Source organism: Ranitomeya imitator, chromosome 2 (assembly GCF_032444005.1).
Source record: "Ranitomeya imitator isolate aRanImi1 chromosome 2, aRanImi1.pri, whole genome shotgun sequence".
Taxonomy (NCBI): domain Eukaryota; kingdom Metazoa; phylum Chordata; class Amphibia; order Anura; family Dendrobatidae; genus Ranitomeya; species Ranitomeya imitator.
This window is the reverse complement of record NC_091283.1, coordinates 351,453,007-351,474,715: the sequence shown is the minus strand read 5'-3', so window position 1 is coordinate 351,474,715 and position 21,709 is coordinate 351,453,007. Positions and strand designations below refer to the sequence as shown.

Here is a 21,709-nt window from a genome sequence, read left to right as displayed (position 1 = left end):
AGATGAAGGACCTCTGCACCCTTCTCCAGTTTCGAAAAGGCTATTAAGATGCTTAGCATTAATGATGCCATCACCAGCATCACTATTCTGTTCATCTACATGCTGGAACACACTTTGAATAGTCTGCAAGAGGGGGTGTTGGTCCCAGAGGAATGGTTGGAAGCAGAGGAGAATGCGGAAAGAATAACAATATCTCAAATTTCCAGACTATCGTCGCACAAGTGGGTGCCATTTGAGGGTGGCTTACAGCGATCGTGGGAGGCTCATGGTACCAGACAAACTGATAGTGAAGGTGCAGGAGCTGAGGAACAAAAGAAGGGGGATAAGATGGATGTGCAGCAGTCAGAAGAGGATAATGATCACCTCTCTATTGGTCCGACTGGAGGGATCGGAGAAAGAAACCTTGAGTGTTACCCCGCCACCGCCTGCGCTGTAAGTTCGAAGGGCAGCGCAACTGCGCATGCCCAGAAAAAAATACTTACAGCGCAGGTGCCAGGGACGATAATGCTACAAGAGGAGGCGGCGCCCGGAGCTTACAGGCCCAGAGTGATGGCCGTGCTGCGTCTGATTAGGGGGGAAAGACCCGCCCCCGGGACTATTTCACGGTATGAGGGGGCACATTTTATAAGCGGTTATTTCAGCGTGTGCAGGGAGCATAACTAAAAGATCCACCTTGTCAGAATGCAGCATTGGTGCTGCACAAGGTGGCTCTTTTAGTTACAAACGTCTGAGGGGGGTAACAGGTTCCCTTTAATCCCAGAATAAATAAGAAAGAACTTAGAATTAGGTTGGAGGTAGCGTTATGTGTGGAAACAGGCTGGACAGAAGTGTACCTTTTTGGCAAGTAAAGTTATAGCAAATTGGCTGACAACACAATGATGACAAGTTAATCAACTCTGCAATGGACCATACAATACGTCACACTGGATGGATACAAAGAGAAAATAAAACATGCGCTAACAAACAGTAACCCCATATATGTACTCTGCTCATTCTGTCGAGTCAAATGCACCACAAATGTTAAATGTTCAATGGATGCATTTTTATACAGAGTGTAATGATGCACGATGTTGTAAAATTGAAATCTCTTTAATATAAAAAATAACACTTTCCACCTATGGTATATTAAAGTGGCTCCTGCTGTGTGTGAGCTTTTTGATGGTTATTTAGACTTGATTTCTTGGCAAAACATTTCTCACATTCTGGGCATGAAAATGGCTTCTCCCCTGTGTGAGTCCTTTGATGTCTAACAAGATATGAATTCTGGCTAAAACATTTTCCACATTCTGGACATGAAAATGGCTTCACCCCTGTATGAATACTTTGATGTGTAATAAGAGATGATTTATAGATAAAACATTTCCCACATACTGAACATGAATATGTTTTTCCTGTGTGAATTATCTGATGTTTAACAAGAATTGAATTGGACGTATAACTTTTCCCACATTCTGAACATGAATACGGCTTTGCTCCTGTGTGAATTCTCAAATGTGAAACAAGGCACGATTTTTGGTTGAAACTTTTTCCACATTCTGAACATAAAAATGGCTTTGCACCTGTGTGAATTCTTTGATGTTTAACAAGAATAGACTTAGAGCTATAACATTTCCCACATTCTGGACATGAATATGGTTTTGCTCCTGTGTGAATATTTTGATGTTCAAGGAGAGATGATTTAGCGGTAAAAAGTGTCCCACATTCTGAACATGAAAATGGTTTCAGCCCTGTGTGAACCCACTGATGTCTAACAAAATTTGCTTTCTTATTAAAACATTTCCCACATTCTGAACATGAGTATGGCTTTACTCCTGTGTGAATTCTCTGATGACAAAAAAGATCTGATTTCTCTCTAAAACATTTCCCACATTGTTCACAAGAATATGGCTTTTCCCCTGTGTGACTTTTCTTATGTATAATAAGTTTTGATATCCGGTCAAAACATTTTCCACATTCCGAACATGATAATGTCTTCTTCCCTGTGTGACCATTCTGATTTCTGTGTCGTTTATTTTTCTTGACATTGTGTGATGAATCAAAAGATAGGACCTTTTCAAAAGGATCAGATGATAGATCTTTGCTGTGGAGGGCTATGTTTGGAATTATAGCGTGTTCTTCACATGTATCTTGTGTGATAACACAACCATCTGCTATACGATCTAAAGCTATCCAATGTCCTTCTGAGCTCCCGGTACATTCATCTACCAAGAATAAAAATGATTAGTTTTGAATAATGCAACAAAAAATTATACTGACGTGTTTTGTTGTATATATCTAAAAATGCCCATACAAAAGACAAGGCGTGAAACAAAATTTGCTTTTTAACTAAGACAGTGATGCAAAACAGATTCCAATCTAAGTCCTCATTTAGATGTGCGTGAATCATGCATGCATTCTATCAGTGATACTGTACCTCTATGAGGAGTAGCGCTTAAGTGAGACAGATTAAATTATTTCAAAAGTATTAAACACATGAAGAAAGAGAGGTGCAAAAAGCCATGAAAACTCATGACACCTGCTGAAATCTATCAGGAATTAGAAAGTAATCCTGCCACTTTATGGCCTATAAAAAGGGATCTCATAACCAAGGTGGCACACAAGAAACATCTCATGATGGGTAAAACTATTAAGCTGTCTCAAGACCTTTGCAATCTTATTGTTGCAAAACATACTGATAGCATCGGTTATGGAAGAATTTCTAAACTACTTAAGGTTCCAGTGAGAATTTGTTGGTGCCATAATCCAGAAGTGAAATCAATATAATTTCACCATAAAACGGCCATGACCAGGTGCTCCCCACAAGATTTCAGATACAGGAACGTAAAGAATTATTAGAAGAGTTGTCCAAGAGCCAAAAACCAGCTGTGCAGATCTACATAAAGACTTGGAATCAGCAGTACAATTGTTTCAAAGAAAACAATAAGTAATGCTCTCAACCTCCAGGACATTAATGCATGTTCACTACACAAGTCTCCATTGATGAACAAAAAGTATATTCAAGAGCGTATAGTTTTCTCAAGAACATTTATAAATGACTGTGACATACTGGGATAATATAGTCTGGTCAGACAAGACCAAAGTTGAACTCATTGGATGCCATAATATACACCTTTTTTGGAGTCCAAAAGGCACTGCATATCACTGCAAAAACATCATACCAACAATAAAGTTTGGAGGTGGGAACATCATGGTGTGGGGGTGCTTTTCAGCATATGGCACTGGAAAACTTCACATGATTGAAGGAAGAATGAATGGACAAGTGTACCAAGACATTCTTGATAAACATCTGCTGCCATCTACCATTAAGTTGAAATGAGGGTGCATATTTCAGCAAGACAACAATCCCAATCACACAGTGAAGGAAGCTCTCAATTGATTTCAAAGACAGAAACCAAAGCTGCTAAAATGGTTCAGCCAATCACCTGACCTGAATCCAACAGAAAATGTAAGGCACTAAAGCTCAGAGTTCATAGCAGGGGCACACGGGGCTTTCAGGATTTGAAGAGTGTTTGTGTGGGGAAAATGGACCACATTTACACCTGAGTAATGCATGCAACTAGTTTCTCCATACAGGAGGCGTCTTGAAGCGGTCAGCACTAACAAAGGCTTTTGTACAAAGTATTAATTACCGTATTTTTTGAATTATAAGACGCACTTTTTTCCCTCACATTTCGGGGGAAAATGGGGGTGCGTCTTATAATGCAGATATACCTTACTGGCCGTGGTGGAGCAGGGTCCCAGGGTCGTGGCTGGAGGAGGAAATAGTGGAGCGTTGCTGCAGACCGCAGGGGTTGTTTGGATGTGCAGCGCACCACTGCGGGTTGTGTCTGGTGCTGCGGGTGGTGTCCGGTGCTGCGGGGGGGCTCTGCTGACATTTTGTGAAAGGCCAGAGTCCCCGCAGTTCCATGGTTTCCTATGCGGTGGACTGCGGGAAAATGGCGGCCGGGGGCGGCGAATGCGCAGATGGAGATCTCAGCATCAGGATCTCGGGAGAGGAGATCTCAGTGCTGTATATATTCACATGAAAAAAAATCTGTGACTGTGGGAATTTAGTGGTTATTACTCACCTGCCCTGTTATCTGTAGGAATCTCCTCTTTACACCGCTCATCACCCCTCACATATGTCTCTGTAGTATTAATATGGATCAGATCTTCACTCTGAAACAAATATTGCAAAGGTTACAGATAGATGGAGAAGTCACATCTATGATCAGCTCTAATCCTGCCATCTCCACCGTTCTCATTACACAAGTACAAAACATATAATACTGGTGGATAAAACAAGACTGGAAACAAAACCTTCACAGCAATCTACACATCATAGGGGAGATCTCATGACACCTTCTCTCCATCTACCTGATGATCCTGAGGAACATCGGCATCTTCTTGTTTACAGTCCTGTGGAAGAAGAAGAGGACGGGGAAATCTCTCTGGTGTTGTCCTCTTACTGGCTAGAACTGTAGGAAACACATACAGGGACTGAATTCATTCTTTACATACAGATAATTATAGACTGTGTGTATTTAGTCCTATTACCTGGTGATGTGAGGGGCTGGGCAATCTCCATCATGACGTCCTTGTACAGATCTTTGTGTCCTTCTAAATACTCCCACTCCTCCATGGAGAAATTGACGGCGACATCCTGACACCTTATAGGAACCTGACACATACAATGATAGCGTCATCCCCCAATCCCTTCATAGCATTACTATATAATGTCCCAGATTCCCAGCAGTGTCACCTCTCCAGTCAGCAGCTCAATAATCTTGTAGATGAGTTCTAGGATCTTCTGGTCATTGATGTCCTCATGTATCTGGGGATGAGGTAGAGGCCCTGTGATTGTACTCAGGGTTCTACTCCATCCCTCAGACACAGGGTCCTGACAGTGCTCACTAGAGGTCTTCTTCACTACTGTGTAATCCTGGTTATGGAGAGAGACAGTAATAAATCTCACTACAGACATTCCCAGAGTCCTCACCTCTCCAGTTCGGTCCATCTGTTATTCCCATAGAAAAGAATGATGTAATGTGACGTCATCAGAATCTCTCACCTCTCCAGTAAGCCGGAAGAGGATCTCTAGGGTGAGGTGTAATATCCTCTCCGCCATCTCGTCTCTGTCCCTTTCCATCCTTGATGGATGAATCAGGACAGTCTCTTTTATAGAAGATCTCCACTGAGAGGATCCGATACTGTAGGGACCTGAATGGGAAGAAAGTGAGTTGATGTAAATCCAATGTAATAATGCAATCACTAGAGTTGTGATGTCAGTATAAGGCAATGATCTGGTAAAACACTTTATACATCTAGGGGTCACACAGAGGATAACTATGACCGTCAGTCACAGGAGTCATACATAAATTCCGATAGTCACAGATTATTATTGCATGTGAGCACAAAGGGGCAATAATACTATGCAGGGGCACATAGGAGTTATTAGAGTTTGCAGGTGTAAGGGAGAACCATTATTGTGTGGGGACACAGAGGGGGCACTATGGATGGTTACAGCATTATGGGGAGATAATGGTCAGAGTGATGGAATAGTGAGGAGCCAAAGATGTTGCATTCTGCAGAGGTGAAAGAAGAAGTCATCATAGCGGTCTGGGCCGGCCGGAGAAGGGAAAATCAAAAACTACGATTAGCACATCTATCGATATTGGTACATTGGATGCTGATCAGTAACAGCATGGTGACGTGTTATGTGTACAGTGCTGCAAGTGTGGTAACTTAGAACAGTTATTTTAAGGTGTATAATTATACATAGAAAATATATATAGGTCATGGATTTCCATATTTTTGATATCCACATAAAGAATAACGGGGCTCCAGCACCTACCTCCATCGACAGAGCCGCACCCCACATATATGGCTGCTCTGTGCGCACAGGACCTGTGATGAGGTCACGGGAGGGGAGGAGTCAGGGGTCACATGATCAGGGGCCTCAGTGTATGCAGTGTGGATGTAGCAGAGCCGCGTGTGTACAAGGTGTACGGAGCGGAGCCGTGTGTGTACAAAATGTACAGAAATACGAAGTTAAGTAAAAAAAAAAATTCCGCTCTCTGGTACTAGATTTTATTTTTATGAACTGTCAGAAAACACAGAAACTTAATTGGACAAACTGTATTGAAAACACGAGAGATTATGTCGAAAAATTATCAGCAAAACGTTCTATTTCCTCACTAACAATAATTTAGGCTGGGCCACAAGCCACAGATGCCCCGCCGTCTTCACCTCTTGATCACACATAAATCTTCATCCTCGTAGCGAATTTTCTTAGGTCGGAATGGGGCAGGACTATTGGATGGAAGCTTTAACTCCTCAAAATTATGTTTTTGGAGTGTGTTGCCAGTATGGGAAGCGGAGTGTAGATGTGTAGTCTCATGCAACAACACAACATCCGGGGATAACAGTCCTCTTTCCAAATTTCTCCAGACTCTGGCCAAAGTCTTCAATAAATATCGGTACCAGACATGCCCTCCGAGGTTAAACTTGCACAGCAGTGACAGAGAGAATGACCTCATGCGGAAATTGCTAAGACCATGCGGTCAAAAGACGTTTTAACGCAACACAAGTGTATAGTGTTTTGACTTACCTATTTTTTTTTAATGTATAACTGTAGTATGGAATATATACATACTCTTTATAGATGTATACTCCCCTAGACTGGAGAGTAGTACAGCAGGAAAGCTCTGCGTGCATGGCGCTGTGTACACATCAAAGTACAGAGCCTGTTATACCAGGATAGCGGATGTGATCGAAGTCCTGTCATAAACTTGCCATAGGTGAGATGGAACGAGCATCACATGCCAACAATTTTGTCCGGCCCATTTTGGTGGTTTTGTGTGAAATTATGTCCAATGTTGCCTTTTTCTCCGTTTTTTGTGTTGCTCCAGTACACACAAAGGAAATAAACATGTATTACAAAACGTGCAATCACAAGAATTTTCTGGTTGAAATACTTCATTGGAACAATTTCATGGGTGCGAACACTGTTTAATGGCCTGGGGCAACCTCGAGAAGGACGTTGGATGCCTTGGGCGGGCTGAACCTGTGAAGCTACAGGGAAAGATGGGCTACATGGGGCGGAAGGTATTGCAATCCGAATATACTGATAGTGGTGAAGACGCCCTAGGGCTAAGAAAGCCAATGAGAGGGACATTCCACCGATACCAAGAACCAGGGCTGAAGTTGCATCCGATACCTGTGGGAAAGATTGTCCCATTGGGCCTTATCCTCTACATCTACCTGTAAATACTGCCATTCGCCAAGCAAAAGTTTGATTGTTTTTATGAACTTCATGTCTCCTGGATTAATTGCTGCCCTGGTTCCAGAAGAGGGATTCCTGGACAGAGAAAAAGAGGTCTGAAGCCCTAGAGTACAAGTGATTCTCACTAAATTAGAATAACATCAAAAAGTTAATTTACTTCAGCTCTTCAATACAAAAACTGAAACTCATATAGAGTCATTACAAGCAGTGTGATCTATTTCAAGTGTTTATTTCTGTTAATGTTGATGATTATGGCTTATATCCAATGAAAACCCAAAAGTCATTATCTCAGTAAATTAGAATACTTTATAACACCAGCTTGAAAAATGATTTCAAAATCAAAAATGTTGGTCTACTGAAATGTACGTTCAGTAAATGCACTCAATACATGTCCGGGTCTCGTTTTGCATCAATTACTGCATCAATGCGGGGTGGCATGGAGGCAATCAGCCTGTGGCACTGCTGAGGTGTTATGGAAGACCAGGTTGTTTTTATAGCAGTCTTCAGCTCGTCTGCATTGTTGGGTCTGGTGTCTCATCTTCCTCTTGACAATACTCCATAGATTTTCTATTGGGTTAAGGTCAGGCGAGTTTTCTGGCCAATCAAGCCCAGTGATACTGTTGTATGTAAACCCGGTATTGGTACTTTTGGCAGTGTGGACAGGTGCCAAATCCTGCTGGAGAATGAAATTTCCATCTCCACAAAGCTTGTTGGCAGAAGGAAGCATGAAGTGCTCTAAAATCTTCTCGTAGACGGCTGCGCTGACTTTGGTCTTGATAAAACACACAGTGGACCTACACCAGAAGATTACATGCCCCCCCCAAACCATCACTGATTGTGGAACCTTCACACTAGACCTCCAGCAGCTTGGATTGTGGCCTCTCCACTCTTCCTCCAGACTCTTGGAACCTTGATTTCCAAATGAAATGCAAAATTAACTTTAATCTGATAACACCTTGGACCACTGAGCAACAGTCCATTTCTTTTTCTCCTTGGCACAGCTAAGACACTTCTGACGTTGTCTATTGGTCATGAGTGGCTTGACACACGGAATGCAACACTTGTAGCCCATGTACTGGATACATTTATGTGTGATGGCTCTTGAAGCAATGACTCCAGTAGCTGTCCACTCCTTGTGAATCTTCCCCACATTTTTGAAAGTCCTTTTCTTAACAATCCTTTCAAAGCTGCAGTTATCCCGGTTGCTTGTGCACCTTTTTCTACCACACTTTTTCCTTCCACTCAACTTTCCATTAATATGCTTGGACACAGCACTCTGTGAACAGCCAGCTTCTTTAGCAATAACCTTTTGTGGCTTACCCTCCTTGTGGAGTGTGTCATTGACTTCCTCCTGGACATCTGTCAAGTCAGCAGTCTTCCCCATGATTGTAGAACCTACTGAAACAGACTAAGGGAGAATGTGGAGACTATTGAAAGACTAAGGGACCTTTTTATACGCTTAGGAAGCCTTTGCAGGTGTATTTTGTTAATTATTCTAATTTACTGAGATAATGACTTTTGGGTTTTCATTGGCTGTAAGCCATAATCATCAACATTATCAGAAATTAACACATGAAATAGATCACTCTGTTTGTAATCACTCATATAATATGAGCTTCACTTTTTGTATTGAACAACTGAAATAAATTAACTTTTTTATGATATTCTAATTTACTGAGAAACACTTATAAGTGTGATGCTCCTCACACACACAGCAGCACACTGGGACTGTCTTCCTTATTCAGTTACGGAGTGTGACCTTCTGTGATAAGGTTTGTATGGACTAATATGTATGCTCATCTGAGAGCAGGGTAACGTAGGTAAAAAGTTGAATCTAACGATGTATCACTTTGCTTACTTGGTGCAGCCATTCTGATGCAATCAGAGCTTTTAGATTTAGAGCTGAGAAAGCCAACATTGCCCACACTAGGCTCTCCACGTACAAGTCCTCCAAGTCCATAGACAGTGAGGTGCTTATCACAGGGAAGGCGGTGTGGTCAGACTAATGTAGTCGAGCAGTGTTAATTTCTTAGTGATAAAACTGTCAGCTAGTAAACAACAGCACACATTTTGATAAGTGACACATTCCTGAATTCTGTGTTTGAGCCCCTACTTCCTGCTGTCTTCAGATTACATAGCAAAACCCTCCTGAAAAATTCCCTTTATGACTCGGTTCATGGACAGATGTCCTGGCCTTTTCTTTTAAAATTTCCTACCATAATTCAGAATTCATTGCTCATCAATGATGACAAGCAGTCCTCGCCCAGATGCAGCAAAACACACCTAAACCAATAAACTACCACCACCGTTGGTGCTGAATAAAGTGGGACTGGCATACAGTTGTACTGTGCCGCGGGATCCTTTGGTATGTGTTTTGGGCTATGTGGAGGAGATTATAACTGATAAGTTGTATAAAATGGTTATTGCTAGACTGTTATTTATTGCGCGAAAGTTGATCGCCAAATTCTGGATTAGGGAAGAGCCACCAACAAGGAGAGACTTTATGAAGCAAGTGGACCATATTATTGCTTTGGAGAGGAGTATCTATGCTAGGAGGAACAAGATGGACCTCTTTGATAGGTTGTGGAACCCATGGCTTGAATCAATGTGATCTAAAGACCTTTTGCCCCATTGGGAGTATTATTGACAAGTCATCTTCCTTTTCTTGTACTTTTATATATGATAAAGCAGGGGAGGGCGACTCTTGACAGGTCTCTAGAGGGTGGGGGGAAGGGGGGTGGGAGTTTGGTTTGGGACTAAATAAGTTTTCTAAAAAAGTATTGTACATCTATATATTGCTGATAACAAAGTATTCCTTTTATTGTTTATGTACAATATTTATGGTTTAATAAAAAATATCTGATTAAAAAAAAAAAAAAAACTACCACCACCGTGTTTCACAGATGGTATGATGTTTTTATGCTTTAATGAAGCTCTACCTTGGTTTCATCCATCCATAAACATTGTTTAAAATGCCTTCCAGCTTGTAAGGTGACCTTTAGCAAACTGTAGATGGGCAGAAATGTTCTTAAAGAGAGTAGACGATTTATCCTTCTTATCCTACCATCCACAGCATTATTGCTCAGTGTCCTCCTGAAGGTGGACTTATGAAGATTAATATTAACTAATGTGACAAATGCCTTTAGTTGCTTAGAGGCTACATTGGTTCCTTTTATTATTATAGCGCCATTTATTCCATGGCGCTTTACATGTGAGGAGGTGTATACATAATAAAAACAGGAACAATAATCTTGAACAATACAAGTCACAACGTACAGGAGGAGAGAGGACCCTACCCGCGAGGGCTCACAATCTACAAGGGATGGGTGAGGATACAGTAGGTGAGGGTAGAGCTGGTCGTGCAGCGGTTTGGTTGATTGGTGATTACTGCAGGTTGTAGGCTTGCCGGAAGAGGTAGGTCTTCAGGTTCTTTTTGAAGGTTTCGATGGTAGGTGAGAGTCTGATATGTTGTGGTAGAGAGTTCCAGAGTAGGGGTGATGCGCAAGAGAAATCTTGTATGCGATTGTGGGAAGAGGAGATAAGAGGGGAGTAGAGAAGATCTTGTGAGGATCGGAGGTTGCGTGCAGGAAAGTACCGGGAGACGAGGTCACAGATGTATGGAGGAGACAGGTTGTGGATGGCTTTGTATGTCATGGTTAGGCTTTTGTACTGGAGTCTCTGGGTAATGGGGAGCCAGTGAAGGGATTGACAGAGGGGAGAGGCCGGGGAATAGCGGGGAGACAGGTGGATTAGTCGGGCAGCAGAGTTTAGAATAGATTGGAGGGGTGCGAGAGTGTTAGAGGGGAGGTCACAGAGCAGGAGGTTACAGTAGTCGAGGCAGGAGATGATGAGGGCATGGACTAGGGTTTTTGCAGTTTCTTGGTTTAGGAATGCACGGATCCATGAAATATTTTTGAGTTGAAGGCGGCAGGAAGTGGAAAGGGCTTGGATATGCGGTTTGAAGGAGAGATCAGTGTCAAGGATTACCCCGAGACAGCAAGCTTGTGGGACTGGGGAGAGTGGGCAGCCGTTTACTGTAATCGATAGGTTCGTTGGGGGGCTCGTGTGAGATGGGGGAAAGACAATTAATTGTTTTGTCCATGTTAAGTTTTAGAAATCTAGCGGAGAAGAAGGATGAAATAGCGGATAGACATTGAGGGATTCTGGTTAGTAGGGTGATGATATCTGGTCCAGAGATGTAGATCTGTGAGTCGTCAGCATAGAGATGATACTGAAAACCGGGAGATTCTATGAGCTGTCCCAGGCCAAAAGTGTAAATGGAGAAGAGCAGGGGCCCTAGAACTGAACCTTGTGGGACTCCGACAGATAGGGGGTGAGGTGTGGAGGTGGTGTGTGAATGGGAGATGCTGAATGTTCGGTCACTTAGGTATGATGAGATCCAGGATAGGGCCAAGTCTGTGATGCCAAGGGATGAGAGGGTCTGTAGTAATAGGGAATTGTCCACTGTGTCAAAGGCAGAGGACAGGTCCAGGAGGAGGAGGATAGAGTAGTGTCGCTTGCACTTGGCGGTTAATAGGGCATTGGTGACCTTAGTTAGGGCAGTTTCAGTGGAGTGGTGTGACCGGAAGCCTGATTGTAAGCGGTCGAGAAGGGAGCAGGAAGATAGATGGGAGGACAGTTCAAGATGGATGTGTTGTTCCAGTAGTTTTGAGGCATAGGGGAGAAGTGATATAGGGCGATGAGCGTTGGGATGAAGACTGTGGCGAGGTTTGGGATGAAGTGGGAAGAGATCGGGTCAAGTGCACAGGTGGTGAGATGCGATCTTGAGAGTAGAGTGGAGAGTCGATCTTCTGTAATGGTGGAGAAGTAGGTTTTGGAGGTGGAGGGATGGGTAGTTGGGAGGAAGGGCTCTGGGGGTTGTCGACTAAAACTGTCTCTGATGTGCTTTATGACCTGGACTAGTATATGTCTTGCCCTTGAAAAGATATTGCCTGGGGAGGTAATAATGGTCTTACATTTCCTTAATTTGTACACAATTTGTCTGTGGTTTTAGAGTTAAAACTTTTTAGAGTCTGTTTTGTAAACTTTTCCAGCCGGATAAGCATTAACAATTCTTCTTAAGTTCTCAGAAATTTCCGTTATTATTATTCATTTTTATAGCGCCATTTATGCCATGGCACTTTACACGTGGTTAGTCATTCCATGATAAACTTCCACAAATGTGTGTTGTGAAGATCAGACTTTGTTAGTTCCCTTTTCTTTCAATAAAACAAGCCACCTTTGACACCCCTTTGATTAAGCAACAGGCTCTAATTTCAGCTTTGAATTAGCTTCTAATCTTAAAGTCCACTTTTGTAACTTACAGACAAGTGATATTGGATCATTTTCCTCAATAGAAGAAAAATTACTAAGTCTAATATTTAGGTAGTAGGGAGGAAATGGCTGTTGTGTCTGCCAAGAATGTCACCATGAACCTGGTGTTGAAGAAACAGATTTTAAAAACAATGAGTTTCGGAGTTGGATCAACTCCTTCAGGTATAAGTATAATATTTTTGACTCTTTTAATTTGGTTTTCTTTATCCATTAGGACTTGTGTGAATATCTGATGTAGTTTTAGGTCAAAGTTATGCAAAAATATGGAAAATGCTGAAGGGTTCACAAACTTTCAAACAGCATTGTACGTGATATCCTTAACTGAACTGGGTCATACAGCATTTAGTCTTCGTATAGACCCAAGATGAAAATTGTAAAGTTTGCTTGTGCATCAAATATGCATTTTTCGTATAACAACTAGGGCAGTTAGCATGAGAACTAATCCCTATGTTAATGCGTTATATCTTTTCTATAAGGAATAGTTGTGATAGTCTAAGGCTAGGTTCCCATTGCGTTAATGGGACCGCACTAACGGACAGCGTTGCACGGCGAAATTAACGCAGTGCAACGCGTCCGTTAGCGCGCCCATTCACAGCAATGGGGACGCGCATCACTAGCGCGTGCCATTTTCGGCACGCGCTAGCGATGTGCAGGTGTTTTGTGGCGCGCTGCGGACGCTGCTTGCAGCGTCCGAGGCGCGCCCGAGGTCCATTCCCCGCTCTCGCAGATCAGAGATCTGCGAGAGCGGGGACGTTTAACGCGACCCCTTTTAAAACATTGCGTTAGCGCAATCCGCTAGCGCTAGGCGCTAAACGGATTGCACTAACGCAATCTGAACCTAGCCTTAGGATTTTGGTGTTAATTCTAAAATTGTGGTACATTGATCATCTGCCTACATCCTTCTCATATGTGTTTTTAGCTTATATTGAAAACTTTATTGTTGTGTTTTATGACTTCTCCACTGAATTTGAAATAAACCCAAAAAAGAATTTGGACACCAAAAGTGTATACAATTTGATATTAACTTTATGAATAATAATAAAAACATGACATAAAAATGGGAGAAATACAGAACAGAAACCCCCAAATGGTTTCATAGGAATAATAGTGAATGTACAGAAGACTAAATTACCTTTCAAACTATTGCTGACCACCAGATTATAAATGATGTGCATACATCAGCACTAGCGTAGGCAATTATGAAAACTAGAGGGGTTAAACTTATAAAAGTAAATAAGTGTTAGTAGTAAGTAGTGAAACGCTCTTATCAAATACTAAACAGTACACAAAGTAATGTACCACTGAGGATCGTCAGGGTAATGATAGCAAAACAATTAGAAATACAACACAGCAGTTAGAAGATCCATATAGAACCTGTGGTGGTGGAACACCCAAACACACGTTTCATCAAGCTTGATCATGGGGTAATGTAATATTTGTAAGTAAAATAAATATAAAAAAAAAGCTCAAGAGAAAATATGGTTTCTGCGTGAAACATTTCAAACATTATGGACATGAAAATATTTTTCCCTTATGACATTTTTGCTGACCATTTACAGTAAAGTTGGCTTTTACTTAAAACACTTTCCACTTACAGTTCACAGAAGTGGCTTCTGCGCTGCGTGAGTTTTTTGATGGCTAATAAGAATTGATTTTTTGGTAAAACTTTTTTCACAGTCCGTGCAAGGAAATGGCTTCTCTCCTGTGTGAGTTTTTTGATGTCTAACAAGATCCGAATTCTGGATAAAACATTTGCCACATTCTGGACATGAGAACGGCCTCACCCCTGTGTGAATTTTTTTATGCGTAACCAGAGATGAATTTTTGGTAAAAAGTGCCCCACATTCTAAACATGAAAACTGCTTCACCCCGGTGTGAACCCACTGGTGTCTAATAAGGTTTGATTTATCGTTATAATCTTTTCCACATTCTGAACATGAATATGGCTTTGCTCCTGTGTGACTTCTCTGATGTTTTACAAGACCCCACTTCTGTTTAAAGGATTTTCCACATTCTGAACATGAAAACAGCTTTGCGCCTGTGTGAATTCTCTGATGTCTAAAAAGATCCGATTTCTCACTAAAACGTTTTCCACATTCTTCACACGAAAATGGCTTCTCCCCTGTGTGACTTCTCTTATGTTTGATAAGATGAGATTGCCAGCTAAAACACTTTCCACAATCTGAACATAAAAATGACTTCACCTCTGTGTTATCTCTTTGTTTTATGGTATCACTTGTGTCATTTTTCTCAACATTAGGTGATGAATCAGAATAGAGGACCTGTTCAAACTCAGGATCAGATGATGGATCTTTGATTTGAATGATTAGATCTGGCATTATGGCATTTTCTTCACATGTTTCTTGTGGGAAATCCTGATCATCTGCTTTACCATCTAAAGATGTCCGATGTCCCTCTGAGTTCCTGGGACAGTCATCTGCAGAAAATAAAACCAATTAGTTATGAATAATATAAAAAAAAGGTATAGTGATTTTTTTAAATAAATTATTTATGGATGTTGAAAAAGAGACAAGAACAAAGATATTAACATTTAAATATAATCATATGAAGAAGTAACAACATTCATTTTATATGTGGGGTAAGCAACTTGGGGAAAAATGGGGAAAAAAATGGAGAGGGTGGAGCTGAGGGGGAAGGGGAAAAAATTTGACACAGGGAAGGGTGGCGATATCTTGAATTTTAATACAAATTACAAGGCATGCAGCAAAATTTGCTTCATAACTAAGATAGAGATGTAAAACAGATCACAGTCACAGCAGACATCAAAACAAGTACCAGAATATGATGCTAGGCCAATCTCCTACAGACAGTCCCCTGTTGTAACAGCGTAAAAAAAGAATACCTCAACATTTACCACTCCACTGCTTGCCATCTGTCATATGGCGCTCTTCCTTCTGTCCTCAGGAGCATCATATCTCCTGGTCTCTTCTCTATAGATCAGGACTTCCATCTGCATCCAGGCCTAGGAGTTTACTGCACGTCATAAGGTCGCAACAGTAATGCCACGACCTCATGATGCCCAGTGACCTCCGGGGCCTTGATGCGGATGGAAGTCTGAGAGATGCTTGGAGCAAGTGTAGCAGGGAAAAAAAAGGAGGTCCAGACGGCGAGCAGCAAGGCCACTGGAATGGTGTCTACTGGATTTTACTTTTAACCAAAATAATCACCTATCATGCTAACATGCTGCTCACCATCTGGTCCTCTTCTTTCCACTGTGAAGGGAGTCGCAACTCTGTCCTGTTTACTAATGGCCAGTTCTTATGGCAACTTCCAGGTCTCAGAGGTTACTTTGTGTAAAAAGTTCGGAACATTAATGTTGCGGCTTTATAACACAATGACCTCTTGGCTTGGATGTAGCCAGAAACCTTGGAAATGTTACCCCCGTCAGCAGAAAAAAGAAGGCCGGAAAGGTGAGTATTAGTTTTATTTTTAACCCGTATTCACCTTTTTGTTTTCTCCTCCTCTTTTTTTTACTTCAGATGCGCCGTACCTCCTGCCTCTTTACTATAGGACAGCACTTTCAACCGCTTCCATTTTGGAACTTAAGCGCGTCATAAGGTTGAGTTGATGACGTGACCTTATGATGCAGTGTGCTCCAGCTGGGAGCCTGTCTTATAGTGAAGAGGTTGGAGATGTGGCGCACGATGGCGGTAAGAAGGAAGACTGGACACTGGCTGAGGTGATCAGTGGTGAGGTATATTAGGCTTCTTTTTTTAAAAATCGGACATTCATAACTAGAGGTCGTACGTTTGTCGGATGGTCATAGGTTTCAGTGTGCTTGCTGTCAGTCTTTTCTACTTAAATGCTCATTAAATTATGAGGGGAGTATAAGCAAAACGTGGAGTGAATAAAACAAAAATGAAAAAAAAGGAAGAAAATCTTTATTATGCTTCCTTCGGTATAATCTACTTTTGGCTTTTAAAGAAAATTGGATTTGCCAATAGTTGGTAAGAGCAGTGGATTTTGTTTCTTAATGGAACAAATCAGCTCTTATAATGTAATCAGCATGACAGAGTGATCTAAGTTTCCTTGTCATCATTAACACTTTCTCTTGTGCTAAGAAGATCACTAAAATATAAAATTAAATTATATAAGCAGGTCATGTTATGTTAAGGCTGAAACTTTGTGGAAATTGGATTTTGTTATTCAGTTAATTTTCTTGGCAATGTAAGACTTAGCAATGTTTTACAATTCATCTGGTCACTTTAAATTTACTCTAGATTTTTACGGAAATTGTCACAATAAAAACTGAAGTAGCAAACTTTGTGAAAAACAAAACTTGGATCACTCTCAAAGCTTTTGGCCACGACTGTACAAGAGTTGAAAAGCTGCCACTTACCATCCCAAGTAATTCTGTTTTATCATTGTGTTATGTGCTACAATTTTTTTTACTACTCACCAGGGTAGTCATATGTAAGAATCTCTTCTTTACACTGCACATCATCCCACACATACGTCCCTGTAGTATTAATACAAGTCAGATCTTCACTCTGAAACAAAATATTGTAAAACTCTCAGACAGATGGAGAAGTCACATCTATGGTCAGCTCTAATCCTGCCATCTCCACTGTTCTCATTACACAAGTATAAAACATATAATACTGATGGATAAAACAGGACTGAGCACAAGACCTTCACAACCGTCTACACATCAAAGAGGAGATCTCATGACACCTTCTCTCCATCTACCTGAGGATCTTGAGGAACATAATGGTCTTCTTCTTTACAGTCCTGTGGAAGAAGAGGACGGGGACATCTCTCTGGTGTTGTCCTCTTACTGGATCGATCTGGAGGAAACACATACAGGGACTGAATTCATTCTTTACATACAGATAATGATAAGCCATGTCTATTTAGTCCGGTCTCATACCTTTTGATGTAAGGGGCTGGGGAACTTCCATCATGATGTCCTTGTACATATCATTGTGTCCTTCTAAATATTGCCACTCCTCCATAGAGAAATAGACAGCGACATCCTGACACCTTATAGGAACCTGACACAGACAATGATACCATCATCCCCCAATCCCTTCATAGCGTTACTTTATAATATCCCAGCATTCCCAGCAGTGTCACCTCTCCAGTCAGAAGCTCAATCATCTTGTAGGTCAGTTCTAGGATCTTCTGGTCATTGATGTCCTCATGCATTAGGGGGTGAGGTGGAGGCCCTGTGATTGATCTCAGGGGTCTTCTCCATTCCTCAGACACAGGGTCCGGACAGCGCTCACTAGAGGTCTTCTTCACTACTGTGTAATCCTGGTTATGGACAGACACATTAATAAATCTCACTACAGACATTTCCAGAGTCCTCATCTCTTGAGTTCTGTCTGTTATTCCCATAGATAAGAATGATGTAATGTGAGGTCATCAGAATCTCTCACCTCTCCAGTAAGCCGGAAGAGGATCTCTAGGGTGAGGTGTAATATCTTCTCCGCCACCTGGTCTTTGTCACTATTCATCCTTGATGAGTCAAGTCAATCAGGAAAATTCTCTTATATAGATCTGCACTGATAGGATTCTATATTTCCCTGAATGGGAAAAAGATAAGACAATGTAAAGTTATACAAAATACCATGCAAAAATACAATTACTAAAGTTGGAATGCCAATTAATAGCTGTAATAATGTAGTAGAGTACTTTATACATCTAGAGATCAGACAGGGATACCTACAGTGGGCATGGAAAGTATTCAGACCCCTTTAAATTTTCACTCTGTTTCATTGCAGCCATTTGGTAAATTCAAACAAGTTGATTTTTTAGCATTAATGTACACTCTGCACCCCATCTTGACTGAAAAACATAGAAATGTAAATTTTTGCTAATTTATTAAAAAAGAAAAACTAAAATATCACTGTCATAAGTATTCAGACCCTTTGCTCAGACACTCATATTTAAGTCACATGCTGTCCATTTCCTTGTGATCCTCCTTGAGATGGTTCTACTCCTTCTTTGGAATCCAGCTGTGTTTAATTAAACTGATAGGACTTGATTTGGAAAGGCACACAGCTGTCTATACAAGACATATATATAGATATATATAAGCTCACAGTGCATGTCACACCAAATGAGAATCATGAGGTCAAAGAAACTGGCCAAGGAGTTCAGAGACAGAATTGTGATAAGGCACAGATCTGGCCAAGGTTACAATAGAATTCCTGAAGTACACAAGGTTCCTAAGAGCACAGTGGAGTGGCCTCCATAATCCTTAAATGGAAGAAGTTTGGGACCACTAGAAGTCTTCCTAGACCTGGCCGTCCAGCCAAAATGAGCAATCGTGGGAGAAGAGCCTTGGTGAGAGAGGTAAAGAAGAACACCAAGATCCCTGTGGCTGAGCTCCACGGATGCAGAAGGGAGATGGGAGAAAATTCAACAAAGTCAACTATCACTGCAGCCCTCCACCAGTCGGTCCTTTATGGCAGAGTGGCCCGACGGAAGCCTCTCCTCAATGCAAGAGATATGAAAGCCTGCATAGAGTTTGCTAAAAAAAAACACATGAAGGACTCACGGACTATGAGAAATAAGATTATCTGGTCTTATGAGATAAAAGACAGAACTTTTTCGTGATAATTCTAAGAGGTATGTGTGGAGAAAACCAGGCGCTGCTCATCACCTTACCCAATACAATCCCAAAACAAACATGGTGGTGGCAGCATCATGCTATGGGAGTGTTTTTCAGCTGCAGGGACAGGACGACTGGTTGCAATTGAAGTAAACATGAATGCGGCCAAGTACAGAGATATCCTGGATGAAAACATCTTCCAGAGTGCTCTGGACCTCAGACTTGGCTGAAGGTTCACCTTCCAACAAGACAATGACCTTAAGCACACAGCTAAAATAACAAAGGAGTGGCTTCAGAACAACACTGTGACCATTCTTGACTGGCCCAGCCAGAGCCCTGACCTAAACCCAATTGAGCATCTCTGGAGATACCTGAAAATGGCTGTCCACCAACGTTCACCATCCAACCTGATGGAACTGGAGAGAATCTGCAAGGAAGAATGGCAGAGGATCCCCAATCCAGGTGTGAAAAACTTGTTGCATCATTCCCAAGAAGACTCATGGCTGTACTAGCTCAAAAGGTGCTTCTACTCAATACTGAGCAACGGGTCTGAATACTTATGACCATGTGATATTTCAGTTTTTCTTTTTTAATAAATTTGCAAAAAATCTACATTTATTTTTTTTTCAGTCAAGATGGGGTGCAGAATGTACATTAATGAGAAAAAAATAACTTTTTTAATTTACCAAACGGCAGCAATGAAACAAAGTGAAAAATTTAAAGGGGTCTGAATACTTTCCGTACCCACTGTATGTCCTATAATGATGAACAACGGGAGTTATAAATTAATTCAGGCAATTTCAGAAATGGTTAGCAATTTGAAGAATTCAATGCACAATACAACAACCATAATACAGTCAATAAAATGTTATTGGTTCATTTGAATACATTTCATCACTCCACAATAAGTTCTGGAATGATGAGGTCTTATAACTACAGTATGTACAATACAGTTGAAAGTTTTCAAGAAAAGTGCTATTTCTTCTCGGATGTTTAAGTCCATAGAACATGGTTATTACATCTGACTACTAACAACGCCCGACAGCGAAATCAATTGGGTATTGACCAGAAGTTTATGTAATATGTATGGTATTCCATCAAGCAAGTAATTATTCCTGAGTTATGTGTGGGTTACACATATTTTTGGGGGGCTCCTAATCAACTTTGCTCTACAGCTCTGCTCATTTTTTATGGACCAACTGTTGGGAGATCCTAAGAATGCACACGTATCACATATAAAGAGATGTACGGTGGCATGTAAACGTTGGGTCAAAATTACTGTTATTGTGAACAATTAAACAAGTTGAAGATGAAACCTCTAAAAAACGACTTTGTATTTTAGGCAAAGAAAAAAAAACATTTAAATCTTTTACATTTTAAAAATAAAAAGGAAAATGGGCTGTTGTGAAAGTTTGGGCACCTTGCATGGTTCGTATCTAGTAGCACTCCTTTTTGAAAGTATGACAGCTTGTAAAAACTTTTTCTAGCTAGACAAGAGTCTTTCAATTCTTGTTTGAGTGATTTTCATCCATTTTTCATTGGAAAATTATTCCAGTTCTGTGAGATTCCTAGGTCATCTTGCATGCACTGCTATTATGAGGTCTAGGCACAGATTTTTAGTGATGTTCAGATCAGGGGAATGTGAGGTCCATTTTAAAACCTTAGGGCTTAAGCCTTTGGAGGTTATCTATTGTGGATTTTGATGTGTGTTTAGGCTCATTATCCATTTGTAGAAGCCATCAACGTTTCAAATTCAGAATTTGTTGAAATTTCACTGAATCCATTCTTCCCCATGCCATTAGCTGCAACACAACCCCAAAGCATGATTGATCCACCACCATGCTTAACGGTTGGCGAGATGTTCTGAAATTCCTGAAATTCTGTGCCCTATTTTCTCCACACATACACTACCGTTCAAAAGGTTAGGGTCACTTAGAAATTTCCTTATTTTTTATAGAAAAGCACAGTTTTTTCCAATGAAGACAACATTAAATGATTTAGAAATACACTATATACATTGTTAATGTGGTAAATGATTATTCTAGCTGTAAACGTCTTGTTTGTAATGCAGTATCTTCATAGGAGTATAGAGGCCCATTTCCAACAACCATTACTCCAGTGTTCTTATGGTACATTGTGTTTGCAAACTGTGTAAGAAGGCTAATGGATGGTTACAATACCCTTGAAAACCCTTGTGCAAGTATGTTAGCACAGCTGAAAACAGTTTGGCTGAATAGAGAACCTATAAACCAGACCTTCATTTGAGCTAGTTGAGAATCTGGAGCGTTACATTTGTTGGTTCCATTAAACTCTCAAAATGGCCAGAAAAAGGGAACTTTGATGTGAAACACGACAGTCTATTCTTGTTCTTAGAAATGAAAGCTATTCCATGCGAGAAATTGCCAAGAAATTGAAGATTTCCTACAATGGTGTGTACTACTCCCTTCAGATGAGAGCACAAACAGGCTCTAACCAGATTAGAAAGAGAAGTGGGAGGCCCCGCTGCACAACTGAGCCACAAGACAAGTACA

General features: G+C 41.0%; 2 protein-coding genes across 3 annotated transcripts in view; both read right to left on the bottom strand.

Annotated features, from left to right (window-relative positions):
* Window positions 1-1,078: 1,078 nt before the first annotated feature.
* On the bottom strand, window positions 1,079-13,852 carry LOC138663756 (zinc finger protein 154-like). Of its 2 annotated transcripts, XM_069750082.1 has the most exons (7): window positions 13,731-13,852; window positions 5,051-5,199; window positions 4,742-4,921; window positions 4,537-4,660; window positions 4,357-4,457; window positions 4,068-4,158; window positions 1,079-2,201 (listed from the first exon to the last, which is right to left on the bottom strand). In XM_069750082.1, exons 1-7 carry the CDS (start codon window positions 13,771-13,773, stop codon window positions 1,126-1,128), a joined length of 1,764 nt encoding a protein of 587 aa, XP_069606183.1. In that variant the 5' UTR covers window positions 13,774-13,852; the 3' UTR covers window positions 1,079-1,125. The 2 variants fall into 2 exon arrangements, with proteins under 2 accessions (XP_069606183.1, XP_069606184.1); XM_069750083.1 differs by lacking the exons at window positions 4,742-4,921; window positions 13,731-13,852 and adding an exon at window positions 5,834-5,899 and having other exon boundaries at window positions 4,979-5,199.
* The window catches only part of LOC138663757 (zinc finger protein 1-like), a 28,128-nt gene continuing 20,025 nt past the window's right edge, over window positions 13,607-21,709 (bottom strand). The window contains exons 2-7 of the mRNA XM_069750084.1: window positions 18,001-18,147; window positions 17,696-17,875; window positions 17,490-17,613; window positions 17,309-17,406; window positions 17,019-17,109; window positions 13,607-15,035 (exon numbers count right to left, since the gene is read on the bottom strand). Coding sequence (XP_069606185.1) covers window positions 14,197-15,035; window positions 17,019-17,109; window positions 17,309-17,406; window positions 17,490-17,613; window positions 17,696-17,875; window positions 18,001-18,078 — 1,410 coding nt within the window. The 5' untranslated portion in view covers window positions 18,079-18,147 and the 3' untranslated portion in view covers window positions 13,607-14,196. The remainder of the gene's footprint in view (window positions 15,036-17,018; window positions 17,110-17,308; window positions 17,407-17,489; window positions 17,614-17,695; window positions 17,876-18,000; window positions 18,148-21,709) is intronic.